The sequence below is a fragment of the Oryx dammah genome, unplaced genomic scaffold (genome assembly GCF_014754425.2).
Source record: "Oryx dammah isolate SB20612 unplaced genomic scaffold, SCBI_Odam_1.1 HiC_scaffold_4, whole genome shotgun sequence".
Lineage (NCBI taxonomy): Eukaryota > Metazoa > Chordata > Mammalia > Artiodactyla > Bovidae > Oryx > Oryx dammah.
This window is the reverse complement of record NW_024070188.1, coordinates 47,853,218-47,876,905: the sequence shown is the minus strand read 5'-3', so window position 1 is coordinate 47,876,905 and position 23,688 is coordinate 47,853,218. Positions and strand designations below refer to the sequence as shown.

Here is a 23,688-nt window from a genome sequence, read left to right as displayed (position 1 = left end):
CAATTTTGCTCACACATGAAACACAAAGCCCAGCCAAGGAAAAATACACACTCGGTGGAAGAGGGCAAACCTACCACTGATGTAAACGTACCTGCTCTTCGGGGGCTGGTGGTTGCCCAGGCAACACCACACCACAGACAGCAGTGACCCTGGAGGAGAGGTCTGCTGAAACAAGGTGTCCTGTGGAGTACTGCAGCTCCTTATCCTTCCGCCAAAGGGGTGTGTCTAGATTGGCCAACACCAAGGCCTTCTCCAAGTCCTGCAGCTGGGCCTCCTCAAGTAACCTGAGGGAATGAGGAGCTCATCAATGGCTCTAATGCCCAGTAAAGCCACGCAGACATCTCTAGGAATGCTCTTGCTTACCTTAACCTGAAATGGATCAGTTCTTCACTATTAAAAATCTTCTTAAGGAATGATAACTTGTGCTCTTCATTCATACAGGTGACCAAAGCAAGACAATTGGCTGTGTACCTGGAGAAAACCAAAGTATATAAACTCAGGATCTGCAGAGGAGTCTAAAGAATAAAGAAAATTTACTAGCCAACTGAACACCCAAACAGGAAATCTTATGGAATTTAACACAGGGAAAGGTAGAAATCACAAATCGGGCACAGTGAATTCACTTGAAGGAACATAAGAATAATGGAATTCCACTCATATTATCTGATTTCCCTCTGAAATGACACATAAAAGGGAGCAAAAACCCCAAAGGCACCAAAACAAAAACAACATATTTTAAATGGTTTCCTTTTCCTCCTCACGCACACAACTCCAGGGTCTTGCAACTGTCCCCATACTAGAAGAACAGGAACAGTCCACCAGCTACGTACCAGCGGACCAAGGTGTCATGGCTCCTGAGGAGTGGGACACACACACTCCAGTCCCAGAGGTCCCGGAACACAGACTGCTCTTGCTGCAGAAACTTGTAAGCTGCCTCCATTAGGTCCCGAAGTTTCATCCGCCTGCGCCCATACCGGACTGGATTTGCATCTGAACTCTCTAGGAAGAGCCTCTGAAAGACTGGAGACGCGTCCTTGAAATACCTCAGGGCAAACCTTCAGAAAGAAAAAGAGTTTTTAATTGGTTGGTAAGAATATTATAGCGTGTGTATATATATATATATATATATCCATTTTTTAATGGAATAAAACGACAGAGTGTAATGGTAACTCTCAAGAGTTTACAAGCCAAAAAGAGATGAATGCTTAAAGCCACCTAGTTCTAAGATTGTATTCTGCTTGAGTTCAGGAACCAGAATTGCAGCATGAGATATCTAACAGGAAACAAAAACCACAAGAACTTATCACAAGTGTTTACTACTGAAAATACACTCATTTTCAACAAGTATTTATTGACTTCTCACTATGAGTCAGGCACTGTTTCAGACACCGTGTTAAGTCCTGGAGGTACAAAACTAAGCAGATACCTCCCCTGAGGGAGCTTGCTATCTAGGAAGGAAGGGAGTCACAGAAACAAAGTGAAGCATGAACATGAATTCAACGGAACCTGAGAAAGTCAAGAAGAGATGCTTTGGTTGCATCTTAAAAGAAGAAGAGGAGATCTTCATGAAACACAAAGGTAGTAAGACATACAAAAGCTACAAGACATACAGAAAATAATAATGGCAATAGTAAGTCCTTCTATATAAGTAATTACTTTTAATGTAACTAGTTTACTCCCAATCAAAAGACACAGATTGAATGGATTTTTTTTTTTTTTAAAGCATCAGACAATATGTTATGTACAAGAAACCCACTCTGGATCTAAGGCAACACATAGGCTGAAAGTGAGGAGATGAAGAAAAAAAAAATCTATGCAAATGGTAACCCAAAGGGAGCAGGAATGACTATATTGATATCAGTCAAACAGGCTTTATTTTTTTTTTTCAAACAGGCTTTAAATATATGGAATAATAAGAAAGAAAATCAATAAGGAAACAGAGAATTTGAACAACACTACAGAGTGAAGGGATCTAACAGGCATGTACAGAATACTCTACCCAACAACAGAAGAATATATATTCTTTTCACATGCACATGGAACATTCTCCAAAATAGAGCACATGTAAGGACACAAAACAACTCTCAAAAGACTTTAAAGTACTGAAATGACACAATACCTTTTCTATAATTATACAAATTACAATGGAATGAAACTAGAAAGCGACAGCAGAAGGAAAACTGGAAAAAACTCAAATACACAGAAATTAAACAACACACTCTTAAACAACTCATGGATCAAATAAGTTACAAGGAAAATTAGAGAGGACCTTGAAACAAATGAAAAGAAAAATACAACACACCAAAACCTATGGGATACAACAAAAGCAATGCTGAGAGCAAAGTTTATAGCTACAAACGTGTATACTTAAAAAGATCTCAAGCTAACAACCTAACTTTATACCGCAAATAACTTAAAAAAAAAAAGAGAATAAACCCAAAGCTAACAAAAGAAAGGAAGTAACAAAGCCTAAAAGCAGAGACAGAAACTAGAAAAGCAACAGGAAAAAATAATCAACAAAACTAACAATTGGTTTTTGAACAGAACAAGAAAAGTGATAAACTCTGAAGTTAACTAAGACAAAAATAAAAGATTCAAAAAACAACAATCAGGGGACTTCTCTGGAGGTCCAGTGGTTATAAGACTCCATGCTCCCAATGCAGGGGGCATAGGTTCCACCCTTGGTTGGGGAACTAAGATCTCACAAACAAAAAAAACTCACACACACAAAAAACAGCAGTCAGAAATGAAAGAGGGGACATTATGGATGCCACAAAAATAAAACAGGTTACGAGGAATACTGTGAGGGAATTTCCTGCAGATTGGATTCTGCGCTTCCATGGCAGGGGGCCATGGGTTTCATCACTGGTCAGGGAACTAAGACCCTGCATCCCACGCTGTGTGGCCAGAAAATAAAGATTCAGTTGTGGCTGGGAAGGGAGCCATGGCAGGAGTGTGTGAAGGGGCAGCAGTGTTGGGGGGAGGCCTGCAGGGAAGGGGGAAGGTGGGCTGGTGTCAGCAGCACATGTGGAACCAACAAGCAGCAGCAAACAAACAGGCAGACAAGCAGTAACCAAGGCATCAACCTGATCCACGAGGCCTCTGAGGATAAGGCGACGTGAACAGAGTGGACTGGCAATGGCCATAAGCCTGTGCGGCAAGCGAGGAAGAGACTGTGGTTCACTGGAAGCATGCAAAAAGAGGCCTGGTTGATATTCCCTGCTGAACTTAGTTGACTACAGTACCCTTTTCTCTAGAGACCCATAATTTTTAGAGAATGCTCTAAAATTCTGATCTAACCAATGATGGATAGACCAGTAAAGCACACTTAGCCAGAGAATCACAAAATCAGATTCTTCCCTAGAGAAAATTCGAGAATATGGAGAATGATCTCTTTCCAAGGATAAGACCAAGAGTTGTAAGGTCTAAAATGCAACAAGGAACACCATTCCTGTTAAATATCCAGCCTTAGATAGGTCACTTACTTGGGCAACTCGTCACACTCTTTCATGCATCTAGAGGGAAGACCTGGAGTTCAGTTCTGGCCCTGACATTTAGAACAACTTGGTTCACTCAGCTAACCCCTCTGAAGATCTGAAATGGAACTAACAGAGCCTGAATAGGTCACAGTACAAAGATCGAAAAGATAATGCTTATCTACTTACTTTAATATCCTAAAGCCTATATAAACATACATTATTACTAAAATACCACCATTCAGTTCCAAAATTCACACTCCTAATTCCCATAGCAGATCCACAAAATTTTCATGCTCAAGAATGTTAATGTCTTATTATACATCAAAAATTCAGAAAACAACCTATTTGCCCAACAAAGGGATAAGAAGTGATAAAATACTACACAACTTTTTAAACAGTTTTATTTACTGAGGCAAAGATAGCCATATGTGACTAAATTTAAAAACAAGATTCAGGTTAAAAATTATAGTATGTATTTTTATTAGAATTAGTATGTAACCAAATGTTTTTTAGTTATATTAAAATTGTATTTTAAAAATATGTGTACAAATGTTCTAAAATTTGCTGTGGGAATGGTTGCATCTATCTGCAAATATATAAAAACCCAATGAATTGTACACTTTTGTGGTATATAAACTATATCTCAATTAAGCAATTTTTAAAATATATGCATATAAAAATCGATGTGCACACTCTCAGATGGGTGTAACTATAAGAAAAAGAAAAGGGATTTGGGAGGAAAAATACCAAATTAATAATACCAAATTATCTCTGAAGAGAATTTCAGGGTGAAGAGGCCCTTATCCATGGGGGATGTGATCCAAGGGCCCTGGTGGATATCTATAACCACGGATAGTACTGAACTCCATACACACAGTTTTTTCCTATACATACATACTTATAATAAAGTTTAATTGTTTTTTACAATTTTATATTGCGTGTTACTTGAATATAGTGCTTCTGTAATCAAAAGATCATATTCTCTTTCTCAGAAGAATGCTACCAGAATTCTCAGAGGGAGAAAGGAAATTTAAAACAAAGTATGTGTTGCCTTTCCAGCACTCCTGAACACGGTTTTGAAGCAGAGGAGTAGAAAAGCGTAACTACTTTTGGTTCCTCCTTCAGTTCTACGCACGCCTGATTTCAGCATGACGGTCCATATGTATACAGCCCTGTGCACACGAAGCATGCGTTCCCACAGCATTCTATCTGCTACTGTTCACAAAAGACCATTACTAGGCCCACCACTGCTCTTCCCAGTCAAAGCCAGAGCACTGATGTGGGGCCACATGTCCAGGACAAACTGACAGCAAATGAGAAACTGAAGCCAAGAAATATACCTAGTGCAATTCAAATCAACTTGGGTGATTACAGTAATCCCCCTTATCCATGGGGGATGTGATCCAAGACCCCTGGTGGATATCTGTAACCATGGATAGTACTGAACTCCGTACACACTGTTTTTTCCTATACATACATACTTATGATAAAGTTTAGTTTATAAATCAGCCATAGGATATCCAAATTGTCAGTATCACTACTCTCCTGCTTTGGGGCCATTAGTAAAATAAAGGTTACTTGAACACAAGCACTTCAACACCACAGCCCAGGTGGCTACTAAGTGACAAGTGGGTAGGCAGCAAAAAAAGCCGGGATATGCTAGAGAAAGAGATGCTTCACGCTCCAGGCAAGACACTACAAGATTCCATCACACTACTCAGAACAACATGCAACTTGCAACCTATGAACTGTCTCTGGAGTTTTTCACTTAATTTTTTTGGATATGGTTGACTTCAGGCAACTGAAACCATGGGAAATGAAACCACTGATAATGAAACCACAGATAAAGGAGGAATGCTATATTCTTTTCCTCCTGGGAATATAAATATAATCATTAGCTCTAACATGCTGTTCAGATCAAGTTCTGTATAGTCAACAAATACATGAATGAGGATGAGTGGGCAACACCACAAAGTAAGAAAAAAGAGCGTGGTCTTTGGAGGCAGCTAAACCTAGGACTGAATTCCAGCTATGCCACTTTCTAGTAAGGGGACTTAGGGCAAGTTATTTACGAGTGGTTGTTCTTCATCACTAATGAAAGACAGCTTTCACAAGATTTGCAAGCCATGGCTGAAAGGACGATGTGTTAAAAGGACTCGCAAGAACCAGGGAGTGGGAAGAAATAAGAAAGGGGGAGAGCAAACTAAAACAAAAAGCAAAGGACTAAAAGATGCAAAATATGAGTAAGGTACAATCAGAACTTAAAAATAAGGTTACACTCCTGAGAGAACACTAAAGGGGAAAAAAACATCAACACATAATGTGTGCATTGGGGGCTTCCCTGGTGGCTCGGCGGTAAAGAATATACCTGTCAATGCAGGACACACAGGTTTGATCTCTGAGTCAGAAAGATCTCCTGGAGAAGGAAATGGTAACCCCCTCCAGTATTCTATCCAGGAAAATCCTATGGAAAGAGGAGCCTGGGGTCGCAAAAGAGTCAAACACAATTACGTGACTAAACAACAACAATGTAGTACCTTAACCATCTGAAATCATTTACAAAGTTACAGCTGAAGAAATCTGGGAACACAAGAATCAAGCTAGGAACAGGACTAAAAAATATTTTTTAAAATTAGAACTTTGAAACCAAAACTAGTATATCAGAATAGAGAAAGCATCAACAGACCAAGAGTGTTCTCAGAGTCCTGACAGAGAATCTGCCAAAGAGTAAAACATGCACTGAAGGACTGAAGATGCAGAAACGGTAATGAATAACAACAAAATGGTAATTATATGAGGTAATGGCTGTATTAACTGTTACTGTAGTAAATATCTTGCAATATGTATCTCAAATCTCCACAGTGTACACCTTCAACTTACACAAAAATGTTCTATGTCAATTGTATCTCAATAAAGCTGAGGGGGAGGAGGGACCAGTAATGCATAAGCAAGGGAATAAAAAGAAAGACCTTGTTACTACTGAGATACCTGATGGAAACTCCAAATAGGTAGGCACTCGCCTCAGAAAGAGGTGTGAACTGGAAAATGAATGTCATTACAATAAGAGGAAGTCTGATTGGGTTCCTCCCCTCCAGTCTCTCTCATAGATTTTCATCCCCATCCCATCTCTCATCTCTTCATTCTTCCCTCCTTACTCTTCCTCCACAATTTGACAGTAGGAAATGCTATTTCCAAGAGGATAACACACTCATTTTTCTTAATTTAATGACTTCTTGCTCCCCTTAAGTATTTGGCTCACACCTCTATTAACATATTGCATCCTGTTGTTTCCAAGTACAGAAACTCATCATGTGTGACTTGCTCACTCCCACCATGTGACCCAGAGCTCAAAAGGAGGACTCCTATATTTATCTACTGAATGACTGACTGCATCCTATCTAGATATATTAGGTATAACCCTAATACATTAGGTAATTTCCTCCAGAGGAAATTTAGAGCACAAGTGAAACTAATCAGCTACATTTTTTTAAAACTAAAAATCAAAATCCCGTTCCACATCACGACCTATAGTTCATTGTATGTCCTTCCTGACTCATCATTCACACACATTTACACATGGTGCTTTTGTTTTTCTTTTTTTGCTTGTCTTTAAGTTACTCTGTGCTGTTGGAGAAGACTCTTGAGAGTCCCTTGGACTGCAAGGAGATCCAACCAGTCCATTCTGAAGGAGATCAGCCCTGGGATTTCTTTGGAAGGAATGATGCTGAAGCTAAAACTCCAGTACTTTGGCCACCTCATGTGAAGAGTTGACTCATTGGGAAAGACTCTGATGCTGGGAGGGGTTGGGGGCAGGAGAAGGGGACGACAGAGGATGAGATGGCTGGATGGCATCACTGACTCGATGGACGTGAGTAACTCCAGGAGTTGGTGATGGACAGGGAGGCCTGGCATGCTGTGATTCATGGGGTCGCAAAGAGTCGGACATGACTGAGCGACTGAACTGAACTGAAGTTACTCTAACACGGGCACGTTGTATAATTTTTGGAACAAGGTGGGAGCATAAATAAAACCTATTGCCTTGGCAAAATGAAAAGAAAAAGTAGTGGTGCCTCACATTCATTTGATAAGAACAAATCAGATGTAGCTACTCTATCATTTTAGTGATTCTCAAACACAATCTGAAAACACTCTACCACTAAGGCTTAAGAGAAGTGGGAGTTCAGTTACTCACAGGTCAATCCTACCGGGTAAGCAGAGAACAGTCAGCACATCTTGTGAAACAGTACCACAGTCAAGTACATCTAAGTGATGAAAGCAGCCAGTGAGGCTGCAATCTGGATCCTCAATCAACCCAGAGAGGTTCCTGACACCACGTATGATGGTGATCTTTAACTCTGCTCTGTATGTTTTAGTTTCCTCAAACAACTAGGCCCATTTTTTCCTCCTCTTTTAGAAAAGCTCACACAAATTACGGTTCCCTAAAATCTTCATTTCTTATTCCCTCATCAAAGGATCAGACTAGAGATTATACTTGCAGGAAAGCCATACTTGCAGGAAACGTATTATGTTGATAAAGACTAATAAGAAGGGCTGCTCTACTGCATGAAGTCAGATACGAGAAAAACAATGTCACATGATATTGCTTATATGTAGAATCTAAAAAAAAAAAAAAAGGTACTAACGAACCTATTTGTAAAACAGAATTTGAATCACAGATATAGAGAACAAACATGATTACCAAGGGGGAAAGGACGTTGAGGGGGATAAATTGGGAGACTGATATTGACGTATATACAATACTATATATAAAACAGATAATAAAAACGTACTTTACAGCACAGGGAAGTCTTTGATATTCTGTAATGATCTATATGGGAATGGAGTCTGGAAGAGAATGGATATATGCATGTATAGGGCTGATTCGGGCTTCCCTTGTGACTCAGCTGATAAAGAACCTGCCTGCAACATGGGAGACCTGGGTTAGGAAGATTCCCCTGGAGAAGGGAATGGCTACCCACTCCAGTATTCTGGCCTGGAAAATCCCAAGGACTATCCATGGAATCGCAAAGAGTCAGACACAACTGAGCGACTTTCACTCACACTCACTTAGCTGCCTCTTGTGACTATTCCACACAAACCTATCAATTTGAGAGAACCAGGTGCAGTGGCATGTGTCTATAGAACCAGCTAGTTGGAAGCTGAAGGAGGAAGATGGCTTGAGTGAGGAGTTCTGGGCTGTGAGACACTCTGCCCACTGGGTGTCCACACTACGTTTGGCTCACTGGGATGATCCCAAGGGAACAAGAGACCAGCAGATTGCCTAAGGAAGGGTGAACCAGCTGGACAGACAGGAAGTGAAATGAGAAATGCATTAGAATCCAGTTCTAACACAACTTATCACACTTTGGATGTGAACAGATTTATAGAAAGTGGGAAGAGACATGAGAGATCTTATAACCCACTCCCTACAGCTGCTCCAGCAAGAATCTCACACATCTGAAGTGGATGCTGTAAGAGCCTCAGCTAAAACTCATTTAAATCCATCTTATATGCCTTTCTTGCCAGATGACAGAATCCTTGAGGGGAGGGGAGATATCCTGGTCATATTCTCCAGACCTATCTTGATGACCAAGACTTCAAACCTAGTAAATGGTCACTGAATTGAGCTGGATAAATGGCTTCTTCTGTGACTATTTTTATAAAACACTCCTTTCTCCCCTTTCTGTATTTCCCCTCCTCATCTGAGCTCAGACTCCTCCTTACTTCCAGCAGAGTGTGGGGTCTACCATCTCAAGGAGAAACATGAAGAATAAAACCGTTACTCACGGGAGGACATCAGGATGGTTACCAATGAGTTTGCTCATCGACACACAGAGCCGTTCGTGTAAATCATGGTTGACTTGGCCTCCGGCTTTAATGCCTTCAGCATTCCTTTCCAACAAATCCAAAAGGAGAGGGCGCAGCTGGCGGCCAATCAGCACAGTACAGTCCTTATCCAGAAGTAACTGTGCTAAGGAATTCAAGATACACTGGCGATCTTGAGGTGTCCACACCTGAGAAAGGCAAAACAAATTCATTTGTTACTGCTACAGAACAGAGTCCTAGCTTATATTCAGTTTCCAGACTTCATAACAGTTTATTTTACAAAACACAGTGGGGTTTCTTTGCAACAGGACTAGTGAATTAAATGTAAGCTGAGAGTCGCTCAGTCGTGTCTGACTCTTTGTGACCCCATGGCCTATACAGTCCATGGGATTCTCCAGGCCAGAATACTGGAGTGGGTAGCCTTTCCCTTCTCCAGGAGATCTTCCCCAGCCAGGGATCAAACCCAGGTCTCCCACATTGCAGGTGGACGCTTTACCAGCTGAGCCACAAGGAAAGCCCCAATCAAATGTAAAGGCTGTAACAAGTAAGTTTCAGCCCACTGGGGTTTGAGGTAAAAGGACTGACATCAGGATTCCATGTAAAATGCTCGACAGCTTCAGCTTCCTTGAAAAAGAATCAGTTGCAGAGTCATAATGGTTTCCAGGGAATCCAGTCCTTCCCCCAACTCCTTTGTCTGGAAGGAAAACAGTAGTTAAATGAGGAAAAAGTACAGTTAGTATGCACAACTGCCAACTCTCTTGAGGAAAGAATAGATATAAGAAATCAATTCCTGGAAATGAATGAAGATATATCCCCATGAAGACATCAGACTTTAATTAATAAACAAGACAGGTCTAAAGCAGACAGGCACACTTTGATATACAAGATGAAATAAACCACAGAGTTCTAGTGTTTGGGACCAGAAGGCCCATGAACATAAAAAGGAAAACTGAAAAGTATGAAAAATGTCTCATACTGCTAGTGTGTAAGCAGTTCTGCACAACCCTTGCCAATGTGACAGTGGGTTTAAATTACCTGAGGGGCATACCCTCTGACCCACCAAGCCCAATGCTATGAATTTACAGCCTAAAGAGTTTGATACTAAATGTTTATCTATAAGAGTACAGCTGGAACACAACCAAAATACCATATTCAAAAATACTGTAACTTTTTCCAAAGTTCCAAAGCTGTTCTTGTATGTAGTATTAATTTTATTTCTTACTAGTTTTTTACTGTATGAATGTACCACAACTTGTTTATCCATTTGCATGCTGATAGATATTTGCACTGTTTGCACCTATCCTCAATAAACCGACCATGAACATTCATGTACAAAAGATTTATGGACATATTTTCGTGACTTTTATTTTCTGGCCATGCCATGTGGCAAGGAGGATCTTAGTCCCCAGTCAGGGACTGAACCTTGGCCCTCAGCAGCGAAAACACAGAGTCCTAACCACTGAAACACCAGGGAATTGTCTAAATTTTGATTTTTAATTTTAAAAAATATTTAAGAAATTTCTTGGGCTTCCCTGGTGGCTCAAACGGTAAAGAATGTGCCTGCAATGCAGGAAACCTGGGTTCAATCCCTGAGTCAGGAAGATCCCTTGGAGAAGGGAAAGGCAACCCACTCCACTATTCTTGCCTGGAGAACTTCGTGATCAGAGGAGCCTGGTGGGCTACAGTCCACAGGGTCACAAAGAGTCAGACACTCCATGTTTAACAGAAGTTGTTTTCCAAAGTATTTGTAACATTTCACATCCCCACCAGCAATGTCTGAGTGCTTCAGCTGCTATATAAATTCACAAATACACAGTACTATCAGTCTTAATTTTAGCCGTTCTAGTGGAGGTGAAGTGGTATACGGTATAAAGTGTCTAACAGCCACTCATTTATCTTCTGTGATGTAATTTGTTCAATCTTTTACCCATTTTTAAATAGGGTTGTTCCTGTATTAACCATGATGGTTTCTGTAGATCCTCTATGTCAGCTTGAGGAAGTTCTGTTCTATTTGTACTTTGTTTTTCTCCTGAATGAGCTTTGTTAATTGGCATTCTTCCAACGTCCTTATCATCTAAACTGTCTAATATATTGGCATAACATTTCTCATATTAGTCACTTATCTTTCTATTCTTTTTAAAATCTGTAATGGTGGCCTTCTTCCATTCCTAATAATTTGGATTTTTCACTTTTATTCTTGGTCAATCTTTTCAAAGAATCAACTTTGGGTTTCAATGGTTTCCTATACAGTTTATCCATTTCCTATTTCATTCATTCCCACTGTTAGCTTTATTATTTTCTTCCCTCTATTTATTTTGGATGTAATTTCCTCTTTTTTTAGTATTTCACAAGGTGGAAACTTAAGAAATATCATTAATTTCAAACCATGGTTTTCTTTTATTCATATATTTCACGTTATGAATTTCCTTCTAATTGTAGCTACAATCCACAAATTGTTTAAACTGTAATACAGTTCAAAATTTTTGATTCTCCCAGAGATTTATTCTCTGATCATACGTTTCTTTTAATTTTCTTACTTAATTTCTAACATTTAGGGATTTTTCCTTATTTAACATATTATTTAACTTATATGCAGAGTACATCATTTGAAATGCCAGGCTGGATGAAGCACAAGCTGGAATCAAGACTGCCAGGAGAAATATCAATAACCTCAGATATGCAGATGACACCACCCTTATGGCAGAAAATAAAGAAGAACAAAAGAGCCTCTTGATGAAAGTGAAAGAGGAGAGTGAAAAAGCTAGCTTAAAACTCAACATTCAGAAAATTAAGATCATGGCATCCAGTCCCATCACTTCATGGCAAATAGATAGGAAACAATGGAAACAGTGAGAGACTTTATTTTGGGGGCTCTAAAATCACTGCAGATGGTGACTGCAGCCATGAAATTAAAAGATGCTTGCTCCTTGGAAGAAAAGCTATGACCAACCTAGACAGCACATTAAAAAGCCAGAGATATTACTTTGCCAACAAAGGTCCATCTAGTCAAAGCTATGATTTTTCCAGTAGCCATGTATGGATGTGAGACTTGGATTATAAAGAAAGCTGAGTGCTGAAAAATTGATGCTTTTGAACTGTGATGTTGGACAAGACTCTTGAGAGTCCCTTGGACTGCAAGGAGATCCAACCAGTCCATCCTGAAGGAAATCAGTCCTGAATACTCATGGAAGGACTGATGCTGAAGCTGAAACTCCAACACTTTGGCCACCTGATGCGACAAACTGACTCACTGGAAAAGACCCTGATGCTGGGAAAGATTGAAGGCAGGGGGAGAAGGGGACGACAGAGGATTGGAATCATCGACTCGATGGACATGAGTCTGAGCAAACTCTGGGAGTTGGTGATGGACAGGGAAGCCTTCCATGCTGCAGTCCATGGGGTCGGGCAAAGAGTCGGACATGACTGAGTGACTGGACTGAATTGAACTTAAGGATTTTTCCCAGCATTATTTTGAGGGTTTCCCCCACTAATTTCATCTCATTGAGATAACTGAATATGCCTTTTATGATTTCTTCTAAATTTCTTGAGATTTAATAGCCCAGCTTATGATCCATCTTGGTAAATGTTTCAGATGTGCAGAGCATATATTCTGAAATTATTAGGCACAATACCCAATAATGCCAATTAGGTCAAGTTTGTTGATAGTGCTCAGGTCTTCTGTATCCTTACTAAATTTCTGCATTTGTACTATCAAGTACTGAGGTTAGAGGATTAAAACTCTCCAATTATAACTGTGATTGTCCATTTTTCATTTTCAATCACTTTCTGATTCATGTATTTTATCATCAGATCCATGCATATTTAGGTTTCTTTCTTAATTCTGAAATACTGACATTCAGGGTTGGATACCTTCCTTGCTGTGAAGGCTACCCTGTGTATTAAAAGATGTTTAGCAGCATTCCTGGCCTCTACACTCTGCTGCTGCTGCTGCTGCTAAGTCTCTTCAGTCATGTCCGACTCTGCAACCCCATAGATGGCAGCCCACCAGGCTCCCCCGTCCCTGGGATTCTCCAGGCAAGAACACTGGAGTGGGTTACCATTTCCTTCTCCAATGCATGAAAGTGAAAAGTGAAAGTGAAGTCGCTCAGTTGTGTCCGACCCTCAGTGACCCCATGGACTGCAGCCCTCCAGACTACTCCGTCCATGGGATTTTCCAGGCTTTTCCAGTACTGGAGTGGGGTGCCATTGCCTTCTCTACACTCTACATGCCAATAATATTCCCATTATAGGTTGTGAAAATTTTTAAAACGTCTCTAGATTTGCCCCAGAGAGTAAAATTCCCTGAGCTGAGAATCACCAGGCAGGGGGGAAAAAAAACACTTCAAAAAAGAAAATGGAAATAAGACTAACAGAAAATCAAGTTTCTTAAAAAAAAAAAAATCATATGCTATCTTAGAAAGTTTAGATTTTGATTCTGGAGATAATGGAGAGCTTTTAGGCAGAATAGTGATAGATTCAGATTTGTCTTATTAATGATAACTTATATTAAGTGGCCAGAATAGGATGGGAGATAATAGCTAAAAGGAACAGGGGCTTCTTTTTGAAGTAATAGAAATGTTCAAAAATTGGACTGTGATGTCAGTTGCACATACCTGTGAATGGAGCAAAAGCCACTGAACCATATATGAATGAATGAATGAATTATATGGCAAATGAATTATCTCTCAAAGCTTTCTTAAAAGTTCTAATTCTAGCTCACAGGTATTGATTACTTTCTATGGGCCAGGCACTGTGGTAAGCTCCTCAAACGCATCGTCTAGATTTTACAATCTTATTTACAGCAATAACAACAGCAACCACTTTTATAGACAACACTTACTGTACCCTAGGCACATAACTCTCATAGCAACCCATGAAGTAGGTAACACTATCCGCATTTTACAGATAAGGAAACTGAAAAATTAAAAAAAGGGATAAGGTCATAAAGCTGATAGCAGAACCAGGAATCACATCACAGGTTCCAGAATCTCTGCTTTTAACTACTCTGTAACTATTTAGCAACTATCACATGGTAACTATTTAGCAACTATCACAGGTAATACCTATCAAGAAACTAAGACTTACCAGAGTTGAGCAACTTGTGGAAGGCCCCCAAAACAATGGTAACACACTCCAGTATTCTTGCTTGGGAAATCCCATGGACAGAGGAGTCTGGTGGGCTACGATCATCCATGGGGTCGCAAAAGGGTTGGACACAACTTAGTGAGTAAACAACAACAAAAAGGAAAGAAAAGAGGACTTCCCTGATGGTCCAGTGGTCAAGAGTCTGTGCTTTCACTGAAAAGGGAGTGGGTTCACTCCCTGATACGGGAACTAAGATCCCCATGCCACATGCATTGCCAAAACACAAAACCAAAAAAGGAATCTGATCTGCACCCATCCTTCAGTCCCACTACCCACACATGCTCTCAAGCACTCTGCTCTTCCTCAACATAGACAGTGATCAAGGACATAAGATGTGATTCTGTGATTTATAGTAAAAGAAAAAGAAAAACATAGTCTTCAAAACCCCACACCTGTCCAAGTACCTAAAACTCTGGGAATTTCCTGTGATGAGAGAAATATGCTACAGTAACACAGTAAATTTTGGAAAGAGGCTAAGCTGGGAGCCAATCACTTGATTAGAGGATTAGAACTTTCATCCCCATGCCTTGACCTCTGAGGAGGGCAGAGGGGCTAGAGATTAAGAGCTGAATCACCAATGGCCAGAGATTTAGTCAATTGTGCCTGTGAAGGAAGCTTTCATAAAAACCCCATAGAATGTGGTTCGGAGAGCTTCAGGGATGGCTATCCTGAAAAGTGAAATATTTCTCCAAGTTTTGTGAGCTGCTCTAGCAAATTAATCAAACCCAAGAAAGAATTTCTTGGAACCCCCAATTTATAGGCCAGCTGGTCAGAAGAGCAGGCAAGGGTGGGAGAAATCTTTTAGGGTTAAGCCTTTACTCTGAAGGAACTGACTCTTTCCGCAGGTAAACAGCATCAGAATTGAGTTAAATTGTAGGACACCAGCTGGTATCTGAGAATTGCTCAGTAGTGCTAGAAAGAAAACCCCCGTGTTGGAATTAAGAGTCAGAACTGTAGGATGCTAGTAGTTGTAAGGATGAAGAGAAAGACACAATTGAAAGATTCAATACCAAGGAAGGGAAATCAGGAGGACTTGGCTATATGTGACAGAAAAGGAGCAAAAAGAGTTGAGAACACTCAGTTTTCTGTAACAAGGGACTGGACAGAGAGACGGGGGTGTCACCAGCTGAGATGAAGAACAAAGGAAGCACATCCTAAAAATTTATTTCAGATCCCAAACTCCATGAGAAGTAAGGTTTCAAAATCTTTCCTGGGAGTTCCCTGGTGGTCTAGTGGTTAGGACTCCATGCTTCTACTGTCCAGGGCCCACGTTCAATTTCTGGCAGGGGGAACTAAAATCATGAGGTTCAGTGGTGGGAAAAAAAGGTCTCTCCAGTAAAAATCACTGTTTCACCCAAATAGGAGAAAAATAGGATGACAACACAATCAACTCTGAGTGAAAGGCTTGAAATCACTACTGAAAATAAAAAGGAGCAAACCTGAAAGACATTTCTCAGATTGGATAGAATCTGAGACAGGGGAAAGACAAATGGAAAGCACAGGTGGCCAGAATCTTCTTAATTCAATTGAACTTTCTAGTAGCTTTCAAGTCCCTCAACATTACTATACACAGTCTCAGAATCCACCTGAGTGATTCCCACACTTCAAAATCTCAGAGTCTCTTTTTTTAAAAAGGCTATGAACCATTTCCTCATTTTACTCCCAATACATAAGCACTAATTTTCTATCCAATTACTGTGAAGAACCATAAACAAACCTCCTGCTGTCAGTGGTCCATGATCCCCAGCTTCAGAACTTCTGCTTTAAATGCAAACCCACTTACAGAAGAATACTTCTAGCCATAATACATAGTTCAGGAGCCTGTCACCACAAGCTCAGTTCATATAAATTGATTTTTTCATTAGACCAGCCCATCAAAATTCAGTTTTCTTTCCAGACCTCTCCCTTAATGTTAACAATCCCTTCCTTGGGGGAAATCACAGGCCAGATAACCCCAGGCATATCTTCCACTCCTCCCTCCCCTTTGCCATACGTTTGTGGGCCGTTTGACGGCCCACGTTCAATTTGTCATCAAACAGACATGTCTCTCTGTTAGCTCCAGGCCTCTCCAGACTCGAAAAACTGCTGTTGCTTCCTTAGCAATAGGATGTCTATCTTCTAGATACAGGAGTTAGGGGGAAAAAAAAAAATCCCCCCTACTCTCAAGCTCACAGGTGTGGTGGGGAAGCATAAAATAGAAAGTTAAAACGCCAGGTGAAAAAATGCGTGATAAGGATCCTCAACTCAGATAGCAGGAGGTCAACGAGAGAAGGCTCTTAAAAGGCCAGAGCACCCATTTTCCAGAAAACTAATTCATAATTCCTGTGGCTTATGAATTATGCCCTCGCTGTCTCGCTTGGCCCATCAGTTGTATTCTGTTTATGAAAGTCTCCAAAAATAGACACGAAGTACCTTGGGGGTCTGAGACCATAACGAATTTATCTGTATCCGCAAAGTGCCACACTGTGTCTTACTCCCAGCAGGAATACAATCAATACTTCTCAGCGGGCAGGAAAGTCAGAACAAGGCAGAAAGGAAATATCCACCCAAGCTAACAGAGGTGGCTGGACTTGTCGGCATGCTTAAATAATACAAATGTCAAAAGGGCAAACACGCAACCTCAACTACCAAAAAAAGAAACACAAAAAACCACGTTTTTCTCTGAAGGTCACGTTTGGCGCACGCAGCCAGGGTTCTGCAAGGAAATAAATCGGTGGAGAGAAGGGAAGACTCTCCCACAGAAAAACAAAAGGCTCCTTTCAGGCTCTCAAATGAGCGCGGACGCCTCCGCCACTGGCCAGCCTTGGCGAGGGGGCCAGAGTGACAAGACACGGATCTCCGGTCCCCTGCGTCTTCGCGCAGGGCCATGGAGCACGCGCCAGGCGGTGAGGGGACGGCCCAACTCTTTCCCTCCCGCTCCTTCTCTTACCTGCTTGACCAAGAACCTGCCCAGCTCGCTGCGGCTCTTCTCATTCTTGGCAGCGATTAACCGCAGCGGCGCGGCCGCCACCTCCAGCAAGAGGTGCTCCATGATCACGGGTCCTCCGCCCCGGGCGGCCACAGGCGCTCCTTGCTTCGCGCTAAGAAGCCCCGAGCCGCTGAGGTCCCGGCGCCGGAACTGCCACCAACTACGTCTCCAGTGAAAGCGGCTGCCGCTGCTTCGCCAGTACCTAAAGAGCGGCAGCAGCACACGTGGGGGGAGCACGCGGCGCTCTGCATCATCAGTCCGCGACCGCACCGATCGCGGCCCCGCCTCCTCGGCACCGGAAACGCGGGGTGTCAGTATCTATGGTTCCGGCATAGACTCCATCAGAAATAGCTTTTGCTGGTGGAGGTTAACGGTTACAGTGATGGTTGATCCGGCGACAAAGAGTGGCATGACAGCAATTCAGGAGAAGCTAGGGGGCCCTTAGGGCCGTGTGCCTACGATCCTCAGCCCGCCATGCCTCTTCTGCCTCAGCAGGCAAAAAGATCAGCTAGGAATGAAAAGCAGATTTACCCCCTCTAAACTCCCCTTTTAGACGGTTGGCCTGTGGAAATTCACACACAAGTGTAACAAGCATAGATAGCCCTCGCAGCAGTCTTATAAATACTGGATATAAGTGTTAAGATGGGTGATAAAAGAAACTTTCACATGTTGAGATACAGAAAAGTCATTTTGGGTTATACATGAGTTAAGGAAAATAGCCTCTTTTTGGCCTATCAAACAAATTGTATATGTGCTTTAATTATTAAAGAGAAGAGCACACTGACAAGAGGTAAAGAATGTCCATGTTAAAAATAAAGATTAAATGCCTTTCTTTCTGGGAGGCTAATGCTGGTCCTACTTTGATGATGATTTCCTTTTCCAGGTGCCAAGGCCATAGGGACTCTCATATACTTGCTGGTGTGTGTGTGTGTGTGTTTTAAACCTTGAAGAAATGTAATGTCTGTGTGTGTGTGTTTTAAACCTTGAAGAAATGTAATGTGTGTGTGTGTGTGTGTGTGTGTGTGTGTGTGTTAAACCTTGAAGAACTGTAACCCTGTCTTATTTAATGTTCTTTGTTTTGACAAGGTATAAAATTGTGCTGGAACCCATGCTTCTCTGGAGCAGCTTCACAGAGTAATCTGGGAAGCTGGCTTCTGGGCTAGTCCTTAGTTTGGCTGAAATAAAACTTGTTTCTATTCTTATTATAGATCATTGATAATTTTCATTGACATGGGAATGAAATAAAGTATGGTATATAGGACACTGAATATTCTGAAGGCACTGTGAAGAGTGGAGTAGAAGAGTACATAAAATTAAAAGTGCATTTATGTCAAATTCATTCATGAACAAGCCAAAATAATGACAAAGTCAGACCAGTGATTGCTTTTGATTGCAGGGAACTTCCTAGGGTGATGGAAATATTTCATTATCTTCCCCCGTGTGGTGGTTACTCTGATAGATATAAAAGCCATAATTTGCTTTTTTCTTTAAAATTGAGGATATATGTCAAAGTACTGTGTTCCAAGGTCTTCTCAGGTGGCTCAATGGTAAAGAATCACCTGCCAACGCAGGAGGTGGGGTTTTGATCCCTGGGTTGGGAAGGTCCCATGCAGGATGAAATGGCAACCCACTCCAGTATTCTTGTGGAGAATCCCATGGACAGAGGAGCTTGGCAGGGTACAGTACATTAGGTCACAAAGAGTTGGACATGACTGAGTGACTGGACACGAATGCACTGTATTCCAAGTTTCCCTGGATTTTCCGTTCTGGGTGGATATATTACTTTGAAATGCAGATAAGTTTACCATATTCATAGACCTTTGATTTTAAGTTGAAAAGACAGAGACATTGACCAATGTTAAAAGTATTACAATGTTTGAAAGAACTTGAGGTTTCACTACATGTTTAGGTACTTATGTAATACAGAAGAATCTTTTGTATTCTATTACAAGTTAATCATAAAAGAGATGTTGCCTGTAAGTTTAAATTATAAATAATGGTCCATCTCTGGGAACCCTGCTTCCAGGCAATGAGCATTAAGCTAAGATACTGTTTTTTAGCTCATAGGAAACATGTTGACCAGACCTACTTTTGAATGACTATAGAGAGGAAGAAATGAACACATCCCCTCCAGAGGCTGATGGGAACCAGGAATTGTTTGACTTCACTCCCTCCCCTTTTAGTATAAAAGGAGCCTGAATTCTAACTCGCAAGATGGTTCTTTGGGGCATGAGTTCACCATCTTCTCTCCTGGCTTTCCAAATTAAGTTGTTATGCCTTGCTCCAACAACTGGTCTCTTGATTATTGGCCTGTCATGTGTCATAGTAGTATGAGCTTAAACTCAGTAACCCCTAGGAATGTTTTACTTGTCAGTTTTTGTGTTTGTCCTACAAGTATGAAGTGTTTAAAAAACAGATGAAATGCTTTACATTTAAATAGCGTTTAAAATACTGAAAGGAGTTTAACTATATGCTGTAAATGGGAGCAATTACTAATTTAAATTCATCAAAGTCTTTCTCTGGCCTTCCATTCTCATATTTCATGTAACAATTTTAATAAAACTCTACAGTTTTGTTCTGTCGTTGCCATAATTGTTCCAGTAATCTAATTATTTATAACAAATTATTAAATTATACTGACTTAAAACACCAACTATTTTACGTGTGTGTGTACTAAGTCACTTCAGTCGTGTTCGACTCTTTGCAGCCCTATGGACTATAGCCTGCCAGACTCCTCTGTCCATGGGATTCTCCAAGCAAGAATACTGGAGTAGGTTGCCATGCCCTCCTTCAGTAGAGCTTCCCAAGCCAAGGACTAAACACATGTCTTCTGGATGGGAAGGCAGGTTTTTTTTACCAATGACTAGCGCCACCAATACTTTAAAACAGGGAGGTTCAGGAATTTGAGCAGGGCTCTGCTGGCAATTCTTGTCTTCCATGGGATATTGACTGAGGGCATTCAGTTGTATTGAGTTAGTCAATGGCCTAATCTGGTAGGTCCAAGATAGGTTCACTCACACATCTTGTATCCTGGCAGGGAAGGCTGGAAGGCTGAGCTCAGCTGGAACTTTAAGTTGGAATGCTTACATGACCATTTGAGGTTGAGAAGAGAGAGATCTCCAAGAAGCCTGGATAGAAACTGCAAGGTCTTAGAAGTCCTAAAACATCCCTGTCCTTGCATCGTATGGTCAAGCAAGTCGCTAAAGCCAGCCCAGATTCAAGGGACTGGGAATTAGACTTCATTTCTCAATGGAGGAGTGGCAAATAATTTCCAGTCATCTCTAATTACCACAGCTGATGCACTTTTTGAGATTTCTAACAGAATTTTCCAGAGCACTTTCATTTGAATTATTTGAGTAACAGAATTTTTATAATGCTAACACTGGAATTGTTAACCCTAGCCTCTTACCCACATTCAGGATACTGAGTATCTTGCACTTGTTCCTTTGGATAGATTCCCCCTCTTTCTCTCCTTCTTCATCCTCCTCTCTGCCCTTTGGTGCTGACCTGTTCAGACTACAAGGAGTTTGAGTCTTAAGTGTGTTCATGACATATTGCAATCGAGGTATCATTGCTTCCAAACCCTTTAAGGAACAGAAATAAGGAATATGTATTTTAAAAAATCAAGAGCTCATGCTGACATTTCCAATTCATGTAAAATAGTGTAAGTTTTCACCCCTAATGTTTTTTATTTTATCCTTTCAATAAATATCTTAATTCCTAAAAATATTAAAATATTACATATTTCTTCCACAAGATACAAAAATAGTTTCAAAATGACAACATTAATACTAACAATAAAACTACTCCTTGAGTTATAAGATTTCTTTGCAGTTCTTTTTGTCCTTAGAAATATATCCCACTCATGATATACAGTCAGAGCACCATAGTCATACGTCACTTGAAATAATTGTTTTGTCTATGTGGTTATATTTCTCTTGTTTACACAGTTTCATTATTTAGATTTATTTTCCATTTAAATGTTTTTTCTTCCTGATTTAACTCAATCTTTTAATATATGAAACTCTTCTATAGTTTAAAAGTTTATAAAAAGGCAAACTTAACACTTTAAATAGGTAAAATATATGGTATGTGAATTTTATCTCAATGAAACTGTAATTTTAAAAAAGGAAGAAAAACCATGCATAACAGTTACATCCTTTATGGAGTCTGAACTCACAATTGGAAATCTTGCTTAAGTAAAAGCAATTTCTGAAGAAGATGTTTATGTAACTAGGAGATAAAGGGGGATAAAAGTACAATGAAAGAATTAGAAAAAGAATATACATATATTTTACTTGGTGTTTACATAGCAACACTTGAAGGATTAATTAGAACCTAATTAAAAAAAGGTACCATACGGTACCTGAAGACACCATTTAATATTTTTATGTGGAAATAATTTTTTATTTAAGTAAAAATACTTAAATGGTGGCTTCCGGTTCCATATGGTATGTTTTTTATAAGGTTCTAAGATTAAACTTCACTGACCAGGGAATAAACTCAAGCCATAGCAGTGAAAGCACAGAATTCTAACCACTGGACCACCAGGGAATTCCCCAAGCAAATATTTTTAATCCGAATACTACTTTCTGTTCAATGTAAAGTATTTAAGAGCGTACCAGTAACAATGAGAGACTTTGTAAGGCTTAAATTATAAGGTTATTCTTTTCTGGAAGATAACTTTGCTGGAAACCTTTATTTTTGAGGCACATATGTTGTGTTCTCCAGAGAAGGCAATGGCAACCCACTAGAGTACCCTTGCCTGGAAAATCGCATGGATGGAGGAGCCTGGTGGGTGCAGTCCATGGGGTCGAGACTGAGCGACTTCACTTTCACTTTTCACTTTCATGTATTGGAGAAGGAAATGGCAACCTACTCCAGTGTTCTTGCCTGGAGAATCCCAGGGATGGGGGAGCCAGGTGGGCTGCTGTCTATGGGGTCGCACAGAGTCGGACACGACTGAAGCAATTTAGCAGTAGCAGCAGCAGCATGCTATGTTCTCAGTAATTTTTTTTTTTTTTTTGATGACTGCCATCAAGTACTCATGCTGAAAACCAGTATTCAATCAGTTGCTGCTTTATCACTTTCATCTCCTAAATAGTCTAAATCAATTCCCTAGGCTACCTTCCATCTGCCTCATCTTCTCTGGATCACTGCAACAGCATCTCAAAATCCTCCTTCTCAAGGCCAACAGAGCTTACTGAATGTAAATCAGATCACCAGCACCCCAAGCTTAAAAACCTTTGGTGGCCCGCCCATGCCTCATCTTTAAAAGTAAATCCCAAGCTCTTCGACAAGTTCTTATGGGGCTTCAAGGTCTGACCCAAGCCTCTCTCTCCAGCCTCACCTCACCCTTTATGCTCCAGCAACGACGTATGCCTTGCGATTGCACCCCCTCTACCCTCCCAGTTTCCACTACCTGGAAAGCTACCTGGCTAACTTCTCTTCAGAAGAGACGGCGGTTGGGGGAGAATCTAGGAAACCAGTATTTTTCCAAAACATATTCACTCAAATGAGGACTTTTTGAAAAACTTTATTCGCAAGTTGTTAAAATGGACAAACAGGAGGAAAGGACTCGGGATCAAGATCATATCTCTAGATGAGGTAGCAGCGGAAGCTGGCTTTATTTCCCCACCGGTCAATGGCGCAGGGCCAGCCTCTGGGGGTTACATCCTACAGGTGCCTCGGATGCCCGCAAGTTCTAAGAAATAATTCCGGCAGCCTGACTCTAAAAAGCACTCCTCTCTCTCCCATCCCACTTGACTGGTATCCCCTCGATACCAACTCCCCGGGGTAAACTGCTTATCCTTCAGTCAGGTGTCTGAGGGCAGTGCACAACAGGGCTTACTCGTCGTCATCACTTCAGCGCCCAGCACCTGTTTAGCACGCGGTTGGCAATCAGTCGAATTAATTGAACAAAGAACTAAATAAATTAGTCGAATTAACAGAACAAAGAACTAAGTAAATGACAGTGCCTTCTCAGCGATTATTTTTCCCTTTCATTAAAGAGCTCCCAGACGCAGCCCTACCTCAGCCAAGGTTCTGCCCCTTCCGTACCGAAGCCCCACCCCTTCTCCCCGGCCAGGGCAGGCCCCGCCCCTTTGCCTCAAACGAGAGTTTGGCGCCAACCTTGTTTTTTTTAATCCCTCCCAAAGGCGGGAACTATTAATGTGCGCCGGAGACGTGCTTTGCGTCCGATCCGATTGGCCGTGGGCGCTCAGTCCCGCCTCCGGGTGCTAATAGCGAGCTGGCATTGGTGGAGATGCC

The 23,688-nt window shown here is 41.0% G+C and overlaps 1 protein-coding gene across 1 annotated transcript in view; it reads right to left on the bottom strand.

Annotated features, from left to right (window-relative positions):
* The window catches only part of MDN1 (midasin AAA ATPase 1), a 142,331-nt gene extending 124,664 nt beyond the window's left edge, over nt 1-17,667 (bottom strand). The window contains exons 1-5 of the mRNA XM_040238799.1: nt 17,380-17,667; nt 9,267-9,493; nt 831-1,055; nt 364-471; nt 92-284 (exon numbers count right to left, since the gene is read on the bottom strand). Of these exons, the coding sequence (XP_040094733.1) occupies nt 92-284; nt 364-471; nt 831-1,055; nt 9,267-9,493; nt 17,380-17,481 (855 nt within the window). The 5' untranslated portion in view covers nt 17,482-17,667. The remainder of the gene's footprint in view (nt 1-91; nt 285-363; nt 472-830; nt 1,056-9,266; nt 9,494-17,379) is intronic.
* Between the last annotated feature and the right edge of the window lie 6,021 nt (nt 17,668-23,688).